Source organism: Microtus pennsylvanicus, chromosome 17, assembly GCF_037038515.1.
Source record: "Microtus pennsylvanicus isolate mMicPen1 chromosome 17, mMicPen1.hap1, whole genome shotgun sequence".
Taxonomy (NCBI): Eukaryota; Metazoa; Chordata; class Mammalia; order Rodentia; family Cricetidae; genus Microtus; species Microtus pennsylvanicus.
The window spans coordinates 98,585-110,914 of NC_134595.1; the positions used below are offsets into that span (position 1 = coordinate 98,585).

The following is a 12,330-nucleotide window of genomic DNA, read 5'->3' on the forward strand; positions in this document are numbered from 1 at the left end:
GGTCTTCAGGTTGAACCCTAATACCTGTCTCTGAGTTTTTATTAATCTTGCTCCCACTCCTCTATCTATATGTGGAAACCTCAGTATATAGACATACCTTTCTTCATATCTGCGTCCACCGTAGCTTCTCTGCACTTTTCCTGGTGGAAAGCATCATAAACCCAACAGTTGGATGTATCTTCAGGAGAGAAAACTGTGCTTAGCTTTCAGATGTGTGGAAAATGTGGTCATAGGGGGCTGGAGAGATGGCTCAGTGGTTAGAGCACTGCCTGCTCTTCCAAAGGTCCTGAGTTCGAGTCCCGGCAACCGCATGGTGGCTCACAACCATCTGTAATGAGGTCTGGTGCCCTCTTCTGGCCTGCAGGCATACACACAGACATAACATTGTATACATAATAAATAAATAAATATAAAAAAAGAAAATGTGGTCATAGAGGTCACCCACCTTATTTTGTGTCCACCGCAGATGGAAGTGACAGGGAAGCTCCTTGGGCCTGACACAGAGGTACAGTGCACATAGTACCCCAGCTGGAGCAGGAGATTTTGTGTTACCTTGATGATTCCCATAATTTTTACTTTAGCCAGTGCACAGTTTGGGTTAGAAAACCCAATTAAATCATTTTACACAGTAAACTAATAAAACAGTCTTACTTTTTCCCACTCTGTATTTTTCTTGCAGCTATGTGGGGTACTCATCTTCTGATGGAAATGAGCACTTTAGTATACAATGCACTCAGAAGCTCACCCACGTTAGGTTTCACTAAGAGCACATATAACTGAATGTGGTTTTCCTCGGTTGCATTCTTTTTGGGAAAATTTTCCTTAGATTTTGAAATTAGGAAAGCATTGAAATTCCTAAGATTTACCAGTATTAAGCATTAAGTGCCTTTCCATGTTTTCTTCTGCATTCCCTTGTTTAAGTGTGATGAATGCATGTCTATCAATATGTCCGTCATTTTCTCCAGAAGTGAAGAGCCTGTGTTTCAGGCTTAATCAGGTTTTGTTTTTCTCATAAGGTTGTCTGCTTGCTCCTTCTACCATAAGAAGTAAAACCATGGGCTCCAGATTTCATGTCACAGATTTTGACTTGAATGTCAGGATTATTTATAAATTAGTTAGTGACCTAAATAATTAAATTTTAGCAAATGTGAGAACGATATTGACTTACACAAGTAGTCTAATACTGCTGGTGTATGAATTTCCTACTTTGTAAATCATATGTAGCTCTCCCACAGCCAGCATCACTCTCAATAGTGGAAAACTTCAAAGCTTTTAATTTAAAAGGAGGAGGAGATACTCACGCTCATCCCATAAGCAACTGAGGGCCCCAGGAAGAACAGATTTTTAGAAAGGCAAAGGTGTTGGAAGAAGTGTCTAGGTCAGAATTTCTCGACTAGTGGGTTGTGATTCCTTTGGAAGTTGGACAACTCTTTTTCAGGGGTTGTCTAAGTGTCTACGACCACTGGAAAACACAAATAATTTACTTATGACTCAACACTAGCAAAATCAGTTATGAAGTAGCAATGAAAATAATTTTATGGTTGGGAGTCAACACAGCATGAGGAACTATATTAAAGGGCCACAGCATTAGGAAAGTTGGGAACCACTCATCTATGTCCTAGATGATAACTAGGGTTTGTTTTCAAAGCAACTAGAGAAAGTAAAAACCTTACATTTGCTTTGATAACCTGTCTACCAGTGACTGTTTCAGCTGGACCAGGGTGAGGCTTGGATGTGCTGAAGGAACAAGATCACCTAATTTATAATATATATATATATAATATTTATAATATATATTATATAATTATATATATAATTATATATATAAATATATAATATTTATAATATATATAATATTTATAATATATATTATATATAAATATATATATAAATATATATAATTATATATATAATTATATATATAATTATATATATAAATATTTATAATATATATATATATATATATATATATATATAACTTCTTTACTAACTAGAGAATGATGAGAAACCAATAGTTTGTAAGCTCAGTGTGCAGGAAACTGTATGTGCACATGCACACCATGGAAGTGTGAAGCTCTATTCTGTGGACACCTTGACTCAGAACTTTCCAAATTATAGAACTGTTCTACATGTTTCTAGTAGGAACATTATGATGGGAAAGGGGAGACAGGGAAGGAAGGAGTTAACCACCTCTAACTGCACAATCACACGAAGGGCTTGCTCTTCTGCTTGTTTCTGTTCTTCCAAGCCCATGCAGAGAAGGAAATTAAAACAGGAGTTGAAAAGCGTGTGTCCTGGGTGGTTTGTCAGCTGCGCAAGGTCTGGTTGATCAAAGGAGATGGACATAGAAAATCTGCGCATTTTCTTTTTATCTGTTTTTTTTATCTTTAAGAAGACTTTACCACTGACTTAATATATCCCTGTCTTAAGAAACAACTATCTTCTCTTGCTAAGGTTATTTTTATATAGTCTTCTATTACACATTTTGAGTCAGAACATTCATCAAGTTTTCATCAAAAATAAAAATGGCAAGAATTTTTTTGATATGACTTGTACTTTTTCTGTAAAATTCAATGGTAGCACCATCATATTTTTCTCACTAATACATGTGCATTGCATGGCTTTATTAATTTTATAACTTTTTGTGCAGGAGCCTTTGGGCATCTCTGAGGTTCTCTACTAATCAGGTCCTGGAGAACATTTTGATAATAGTCAATATTGACATTATTAGCTTATCCTCAGGCTTTCTTTTTCATTATTTTGGTTAAAACATTTATGACTCATCTGATATAATTACTATATCAAGAATGAATCTATTTGTACTAAGTATATAAAATAATGTGTTCTTTGTGATTATATCTCAGAGAAAACCTTAGCATGTAACCTTCCGTGTCAAAAAGTCAGTACCAAAATAATTGAGTAAGTTATATATTTCTTGGAAAAGTACCATCTTTTCAGTAGGAATTATAGAAATTTTGGAATGTAAAAAATTTATATATTGATAAACGATAGGCAAGCAGTATAGCCTCTGTGCCCTTCTTAATTAAACAAAAGCCTGATTAAGCTTTGTGAGAAATGACTGTATCATTTTAGCTTAATATCTGCTCCCATTTAAGAAGATATAGAAAAAGTTTTCCACTTGAAGTTTTAGTTTTATTTTAAATTTATATTCCTCTAGAGAAAACAGTGCCAGCAGTATGCTGCGTTGAGGAGCCAAGCCTTTCACTTCACAGGGCTTCAGTAGTTGAACGGATGATACTACAACTGAAGATGATAAGTCCACCGTGTAAGGATGTAGTGATTGCTGTTTGAATGAAATTAGAAGGATTTTAATTTTTATGAATATATTCGTTTCAATTATTTCAACCAGAATGAACTATCTATGTTTATTTCTGAGACAGGGTCTCACTGTGGAGCCTAGATGAGCCTTAAACTCCTTGCATAGCCTAAAGTATCCTTAAACTTGGTGCCAATCTTTCTACCTTAACCTCTGCTCCTAGGACTGCAAGCTTGAGCTACCTAATACCCAGTACAATCCCTCTCTCTTTGTAGTAACAGTTCAGGCTGAGTTCAAGCTGGCCTTGAACTCAGATCTTTCCACTTTAGCCTTCAAAGTAGCTACGATTACAGGATTCTACCATATCACCATGGCTGGCTAGGATGAGCTTTTATGAAGAATAAATTAGTTTGCATTTGGAATCATGAAGTACTTTGTAATTTAGTTACTTGATTTATTTAATTCTGCAGCTAACGATCCTGAGAATCAAAGTGTGGAGCAATGACTTATCAAAGGTGAGACATTTGGGTAAAATAAAACCCAGGTCTCACTCTTCATTTCTGGGCCTAGTGCTTTTCACATTATATGTGTAATTTTCTGAAAACCAACCTAGGTGCTTTGGAAGAAAGGGAGGTGGGGGGATGTTAAAGGAAAGGGGTATTAGACTGCACCCCCTTTCTGTGACCACAAGTTTAGGAGTTACAGGTTTCCAGAAGCCATTGTTTAGACATAACGCATCCAGGCTTACTATGGCCAATGCTCAGAGATCTGATATTGTGCTAATAAAATTGTTATTTGCTTTTTAGGAGAGAGTTACTTCTGCACCTCCAATGAACCATTTTGTAATGTTGATCACACCAAAAATGTTAATCCAAACTGGTCTGTGAACATCCAGGGAGGTACAACCCGAGCTTTGGTCATAGCCTCTGCGAAAGCGAAGTGAAAGAAAGCAAGGGCTTCATCAAACCCCCAAGTTAGTGACTGTGATTCAAAGTGGAGGGAAGCCTAGGAAGGCCATGCGGATCCTTCTCAATAAACCATTAAACTTGATTCAGGCGTGGTCAAGAGGCTGTGTACCCTGAATGGAAAGCAGGTAGGTGGCTTCCCACAGCTCGCCATCTTGCCTTCTTTGAGTTTACATGTTAATTATCTTTGCTGGTGTTTGCTGATGTCCTATACGGTCTGGAACTTGCTGTATAGAACAGGCCAAGCTTGAGCTTGGACTCCGCTGCCTTCCCAAATGCTAGGATTAGAGGCATGCAGCATGTCCAGCTATTTATGTGCAGGATTAGAGGCATGCAGCATGTCCAGCTATTTATGTGCAGGATTAGAGGCTTGCAGCATGTCCAGCTCCTTGTGTTCAGGATTAGGGGCTTGCAGCATGTCCAGCTCCTTGTGTGCAGGATTAGAGGCTTGCAGCATGTCCAGCTATTTATGTGCAGGATTAGAGGCTTGCAGCATGTCCAGCTATTTATGTGCAGGATTAGGGGCTTGCAGCATGTCCAGCTCCTTGTGTTCAGGATTAGAGGCATGCAGCATGTCCAGCTCCTTGTGTGCAGGATTAGAGGCTTGCAGCATGTCCAGCTCCTTGTGTGCAGGATTAGAGGCTTGCAGCATGTCCGGCTCCTTGTGTGCAGGATTAGAGGCTTGCAGCATGTCCGGCTCCTTGTGTGCAGGATTAGAGGTGTAGAGCATGTCCAGCTCCTTGTGTGCAGGATTAGAGGCTTGCAGCATGTCCAGCTATTTATGTGCAGGATTAGGGGCTTGCAGCATGTCCAGCTATTTATGTGCAGGATTAGGGGCTTGCAGCATGTCCAGCTCCTTGTGTGCAGGATTAGGGGCTTGCAGCATGTCCAGCTATTTATGTGCAGGATTAGGGGCATGCAGCATGTCCAGCTATTTATGTGCAGGATTAGGGGCTTGCAGCATGTCCAGCTCCTTGTGTTCAGGATTAGAGGCTTGCAGCATGTCCGGCTCCTTGTGTGCAGGATTAGAGGTGTAGAGCATGTCCAGCTCCTTGTGTGCAGGATTAGAGGCTTGCAGCATGTCCAGCTCCTTGTGTTCAGGATTAGGGGCTTGTAGCATGTCCAGCTATTTTTGTGCAGGATTAGAGGCTTGCAGCATGTCCTGCTCCTTGTGTGCAGGATTAGAGGCATGCAGCATGTCCAGCTCCTTGTGTGCAGGATTAGGGGCTTGCAGCATGTCCAGCTACTTGTGTGCAGGATTAGGGGCTTGCAGCATGTCCAGCTACTTGTGTGCAGGATTAGGGGCTTGCAGCATGTCCAGCTCTTTATGTGCAGGATTAGGGGCTTGCAGCATGTCCAGCTACTTGTGTTCAGGATTAGAGGCTTGCAGCATGTCCAGCTATTTATGTGCAGGATTAGAGGCATGCAGCATGTCCAGCTATTTATGTGCAGGATTAGGGGCTTGCAGCATGTCCAGCTACTTGTGTTCAGGATTAGAGGCTTGCAGCATGTCCAGCTATTTATGTGCAGGATTAGGGGCTTGCAGCATGTCCAGCTCCTTGTGTGCAGCATTAGGGGCTTGCAGCATGTCCAGCTACTTGTGTGCAGGATTAGAGGTGTAGATCATGTCCAGCTCCTCCTGCTGCTGCAGTTATATCAACAACAGAATGTCGTGGTCTCCTGGAATTGGTCCTTGAAGATTTACACAAGGACTATATGTGTGAATTAGCCTTTAGCAAGAAAGATGTAAGGGCCTCCCATTTTTTCCAGCTATCTTAGAATTCTCGTACTCCTCATTTTTTAGAAGGAAAGATGTCAATTTCCAAGGAAAAGGATAAGTTGAGTGGTGTCGTGTGCTAAACAGGAAGTTATCCAGAAATAATTATCAATTAGTGTTTAGTGGTTTGTGCCATGGGACAATGGTCTGGACCCTGTCACTTGTATTTTAAATAAATGCTGTTTGACCAGTAACCAGGCAGGAAGTATAGGCAGGGCAACCAGGCAGGAAGTAGAGGTGAAACAACAAGAATTCTGAGAAGAGGGAAGTTTCAGTCTGCAGTCTTCCTCCAGACACAGAGGAAGCCAGACACAGCAAGCAAGATGTGATTGCCTTGTCAAGAAAGGTACCAAGCCACATGGCTAACACAGACAAGTCTTATGGGCTAATATAAGTTATAAGAGTTAATAAGAATCCTGAACTACTAGGCCAGTCCGTTTATAATTAATGTAGGTCTCTATGTGTTTACTTGGAACTAAGTAGATGTGTGACCTGGTAGGACACAAACCTCAGTCAACAGAATGATGTGCCAATGTGGGGCTGACTAAATCCACTTTAAAGCCTTAAAGAGCTTGGGAAGTTATTCTAGATAGAAAAGAATAGAGTTAAACACAGCTGATAGCAGCACTTTCTCAGGTAGGCTCTGCTTGCTAGAGGCAAGCTTCCTGGGGTTGGAGAGATGGCTCAGTGGTTAGAGCATTGCCTGCTCTTCCAAAGGTCCTGAGTTCGAGTCCTAGCAAACACAAGGTGGCTCACAGCCATCTGTAATGGGGTCTGGTGCCCTCTTGTGGCCTGCAGGCATACACACAGACAGAATATTGTATACATAATAAATAAATAAATATTTGACAAAAAAAAAAGAGAGGCTTTCTGACTCAGCTTTAGCTGCAAACCTTAAATGGTATTGATGAAAAGCTGACTGCATGCTTTTTGGTGGTGGTAGAGACCTTTAAACACCATACATTTGTGGCAATAAATATGACTCCAGCCAGTACTTCTGCCATGAGGCAAGACTCTCAGAATAAAGCTAAGGAATGGGCTGGAACCAGCAGTCAAAGCCATGGCTTTAATCCTAGCCATATTGCTGTACACGTGTTAAGGGCTGACCACTTGGGATTGGATAACCTATCTGGATGCTCGTTCTTGGGAAAAACTGATTCGCCCTCTGTCAGCCACAGTGAGTTGTGCTTAGCTCTTCTCTCCATCGAGGGGTGGGGCTTTGTCAAATTAAAATTCTAATTACATTAAATTTAAATGAAATTTAAAGTTCTAATTGAATTAAGATCAAATCAAATTAAATTCTAATTACGTTAAATAAAAATTAAATCAAGGTTCTAATGACAATGAAATCAAATCAAAAATTCTAATTACGTTAAATTAATTTTTATTTAGTGGAATTAGAATTTTAATTTCATTTGATTTCTTTTGTAATGAGAATTTTAATTTAAGTTCTAATTACAATAAAATCAAATCAAAAATTCTAATTAAATTAAAATTAAAGTTCTAATTGCATTAAAATCAAATTAAAATTCTAATTACATTAAATAAAAATTACTAAAGTTCTAATTGCATCAAAATGAAATTAAAATTCTGATTACATTAAATTAAAATTAAAGTTTTATCTCCCTCATGCGCATTGGCATGTCGACTGGTGGCATCACTATGCAAGTCTTGTTTAGGTAACTGTATTGTTGAGATTTCACAGGTACAGTTTTTCTGTCATGTGTAGAAGATACTAGCAACAAGTGTCCTGGGTCATCTGGTTCTTCCCATCTTCCTCCTCTTCCATGTTTTTTCTGGGCCTTAGGAGTAGGAGTTACATTGTAGGAAAACCAGTTGGGGCTGAGCACCTGTGGTCACATATTCTCTCCATGTGGACCTGTTGTATATCTCTATAATGTTCTCTACTACAAAAGAAGGGTTTTCTTGTGGAGGGGTTGAGAGTTACGCTTATCTTTGGGTATAAGAGTAAGCATTTAGAGTATTGTTAGAAAGTATATTGATTTTGGCAATTGTTGGTTCTCCCCTAGGGTCTCGAACCTCTCTAGCCATAGATATTGGCTAAGTTTATAGTACTGGGTGTGCATTCCCTCCTATTGAGTAGACCTTAAGTTCTATTAGACAGATGTTGGTCATTCCCATGATAAAGTGCCCTTGTGTTGTTATTGTACCATGGGGGTATCTTGTCAGAAAGGTATCACTGAGGTTCCTAAGTTTTTTTTTTAAATATTTATTTATATATTTATTATGTATACAATATTCTAATTTTATATTTAATTATTTATGTATTATATACACAATATTCTAATTTTTATATTGATTTATTATGGATACAATATTCTGATTTTTATATTTACTTATGATGTATACGTTATTCTGATTTTTATATTTATTTATTATGTATACGATATTCTGTCCGCGTGCATGTCTGCAGGCCAGCAGATGGCACCAGACCTCATTACAGATGGTTCTGAGCCACATGTGGTTGGTAGGACTCGAACTCAGGACCTTTGGAAGAGCAGGCAGTGCTCTAACCACTGAGCCATCTCTCCAGCCCCCAAGGTTCCTAAGTTTTATAGCTGGGTAGGAATGTTGATTTCTCTTTTCCTTTGGCAGCTTGCATAGCATCTTCAGGTACTACTCGAGCTAGGCCTCGGGAAGGAGGCTTGCAGGTCAGTTCCAACTCTATTTCCCCGAGGTCTATGTCTGAAATGTGTAGCATCTTTAACAAAGGCACTGAAACTATATCAATAGCTATGTCAAAATGGAAGAGAATTTTCCAATAATAAAAATATTGGGAAAGTTACAGTAAGTAAGGTTTTTTGGACTGTATAAACACTAAATTTCTGGATGTCAAGCAGCAGTTTTATGTTGAGGTATAGCAACTTAATATTAGGGGATCCTGGAAAAGTGACTAAAAGTTTGTACAGTTTGAAGCACAGACAAATGCAGTCACCTTTAAAATGTGTAAACTCGTGATGAAACATTTGAGTACTGAGACTGTGACTCAGTGTAGAGTATTTGTTTAGTATGGGTGAGACACGGGCTTTGTTCCTGATATCCCCCAACAGTCCTTCGGTCTTCCTTTTGGTGCTTAAATTGATTTTCTTTTACGCGACCCCAGTATGACCCTGGTCTGACCTGTGTGTGACCCCAGTCTGACCTCTGTGTGACCCCAGTCTGACCTCTGTATGACCCCAGTCTGACCTGTGTGACCCCAGTCTGACCCCAGTATGACCCCAGTCTGACCTCTGTGTGACCCCAGTCTGACCTGTGTGACCCCAGTCTGACCTGTGTGACCCCAGTCTGACCTGTGTGTGACCCCAGTCTGACCCCCGTGTGACCCCAGTCTGACCCCCGTGTGACCCCAGTCTGACCTCTGTGACCCCAGTCTGACCTGTGTACCCCAGTCTGACCTGTGTGACCCCAGTCTGACCTGTGTGACCCCAGTCTGACCTGTGTGACCCCAGTCTGACCCGTGTGTGACACCAGTCTGACCCCCGTGTGACCCCAGTCTGACCTGTGTGACCCCAGTCTGACCTCTGTGTGACCCCAGTCTGTCCATTATTGAGAGAGGAGTGCTTCAGTCTCCTACTCTTACTGTGGTTTCGGGCATAAATTTATTTCTAGTGATGTGGGTGCTTTTATATTACTGAAATTTATATTTGGTATTGATACTTCATCCTGATGATATATTCCTGCTGTGAGTATAAAGTATTTGCTGCTCTTAATATTCTTTCTTAATACTGTATCTTTTGTGTTTTTATTATTATGCGGTGAGGGTTTCTGTTTCAGTCTATTTGGTGTTCTGTATGCTTCTTTTACCTTAATAGGAATATCATTTTTTAGGTTGGGAAAGATTTATTCTCTAATTTTGTTGAATCCTTTTCCTCCATTACAGTTTTCAAGTCTTGAAATCTTTCCATTACCAGTTTGATTGCTTTTTCTTGGTTTCCTTTCCCAGGGATTCTTTGATAGATTTCTCATTTCTTCAGAGTTGTTGTTATTCTTCTCATCCTTTTGTTTGAAGTTGTTTTTTTACATTCTTTTTGATGGTCCCTATATTTTTCATAATTTTATGTTTAAAGTCTATTTCTTGTACTACCTCTGGATTAGGGTGTTCAAATTCTCCTGTTGTATATTCCCTGGCTTCTCATACTATCATGCTGTCTTTCAAATTGTTGGAGGTATTCTTACATAAATGCATGCACATTTGTACCAATCCTGTTAGGAGAGTCTTGCCTGCTTGGTATGGTCTTTGCTGCGGCTATCTCTGTGCTTGTGGTTTTTTCTTGGTCTGTCTTCTCTTAGTTTTCTCAGCTCTGGAGTCTCTTATATCTACTCCACCCTGGAGTAGACTGTGGTGATGGACATCAACACATTCCAGATGGATAGGAGTCCTTGGTGGCAAGCTAGGATGGGATAGAGTATTTTTGCATTCATGTTCAATATTGAGATTAGTTTTTTATTCTCTTCCTCGGTTGATTCTTTTTGTTTTTGCGACAATCTTACTGCATAGTCATAAAAAGAGTTTTGGCAATGTTCCTTCTGTTTATATTATGTGCAGCACTTAGAAGAGTAGGGAAGTTGTAATGGAATTCTTCATTAACACCATTTGTCCTGGGATATTTTGTTTGCTTTTTACGGGAGCTTCTTTTTCCTTTAAGAGTATATACATATTGAAATTGTTCACCTAGGCATTATTTAATTGATGTAAATGGTACCCACCCAGAAAAGTGTCCATTTCATTTATGTTTTACAATTCTGTGCAGTACTGGTTTTTTTGGTATGATCTAAGAATTCTGTGGATTTCCGTAGTGTCTGTATCCCTTTTCATTTCTGATTGTGTTGCTTTGGATGTTTATTCTCATCTTTAATAGGTTGCATAGGGGTTTGTCTATCTTTATTATATAAAATAACCTACTTTTTGTCTCATTGATCTGGTGTATTTTTTATTTGTTTCTACTTAAATTATTTCAGGTTGTGGCCAGCGAGGTCTTGATCTGTATCATATTCTTTAAATCCCTTATGAAAAGTGATTTGCTCATATTTTGTTTCTCCAATTCTTATTTTTAACTTGATATGTTTTAGTGATTATAAATTATATGTCCTTAGTATTTTATATTCTACCCAGTATTGCTTTTTGTCCCCTTTTTCCATAAAGTAAATCTTGATGTTAGGTGTGGTGCCTCACACCTGTAATCCCAGGATCAAGATGGTTTCATATAAGATTGAGGCCAGGCCGTGCCATATAGTGAGGTTCAGTCCAGTATGGGATACAGGGTGAGATCATATGTCAGTAGTAAAACTTTTTAACAATAGAAATTCATTTGCCATTTTCTAGTGTTCTTTATTATACAATACACTATAGTTAATTCATGTGCATATGTGTTAAACATTCCTAAAATATCATAATTTTCTTTTAAACATTCACATATATTTTACATTTTGTGCACATGTTTTTATGCATGTGTGTCACAATATACACGTGGAGGTAGCGGGCAAATTTTAGGAGTCAGTTCTCCCTTTTCAGTGTACCAGGGAGGCAAACTCAGGCCATCTTGGTCCCTGCAAACATCTGTAGGCGCTGGGCCATCCTGCCAGGCCCTGTGTGTATTTTAAAGGAAAAAAAGTGGAAATAGGGAACTTGGTATTAAGATGACATTCAAGCCTTCTGATGGTCTTTATTTGCACAAAAGGATGTTGTTGTTTCTGGTATTCTTTTCCTTCAGCCTGAAGAATTTCTGATTGTTTATATTTGTGTATTTCTGCTTTTTCTCGGGACTCTTACTTTTCTTTCTTTCCTAAAATATCTATGTCACCTTCAGGCATGAAGAATGTTTTCAATGGATAAGAGACTGATTTAACTTTTTCTGTCATCACCCTTTAGAGGAAGTTGATATCTTGATGGGGAAGCTCAGCCAATCACTTTTATCTAGGGTGTGGCTGCTTGGGGCCAGGGAAGAAAACCTGGGAATCTGGGTCAGTTTGCTCTCTTTGGCTCTCTTTGCATGGTGTTCTCCAGACCTGTTTTGGACATGGGAAACTTTACCCCAGTTGTGTGAGTTTCCCCGTTTTCAATTATTAAGTTATATCTGTTGTTTTCAACTGGTTTGCTTAATTCTAGCATACTGGTCGAACAGAACACCACTTCCTTCTAGTCTCCAGGTCACTGATTAGAAAGTCACAGGTTTTTGAACAAAACATGTCATGCTTGATATGCGAACACCTCAAGTGTTGCCATCTTTTCAGTATGTGGTCTTGGGATTGCCGGCTATCCATGTATACAAATGAGGCTTTCCTCCTCTCTC

At 39.3% G+C, this 12,330-nt stretch overlaps 1 protein-coding gene across 10 annotated transcripts in view; it reads left to right on the top strand.

Moving 5' to 3' along the window:
* The window catches only part of LOC142837201 (serine/threonine-protein kinase DCLK2-like), a 136,734-nt gene that overhangs the window by 66,012 nt on the left and 58,392 nt on the right, over positions 1-12,330 (top strand). For 7 of the 10 annotated variants that reach the window (XR_012908210.1, XR_012908212.1, XM_075952177.1 and 4 more), the window contains one exon: positions 4,084-4,370. The exons of 1 other annotated variant lie outside the window; for it this stretch is intronic. Coding sequence is in view for 5 of the 9 variants with exons in the window: in XM_075952177.1 (XP_075808292.1) it covers positions 4,084-4,220 (137 nt within the window). In the remaining 4 variants the exon portion in view is untranslated. Of the gene's footprint in view, positions 1-3,747; positions 3,793-4,083; positions 4,371-12,330 lie in introns of all 10 variants that reach the window. 2 more of the 10 variants (XR_012908209.1, XR_012908211.1) reach the window with 1 other exon arrangement.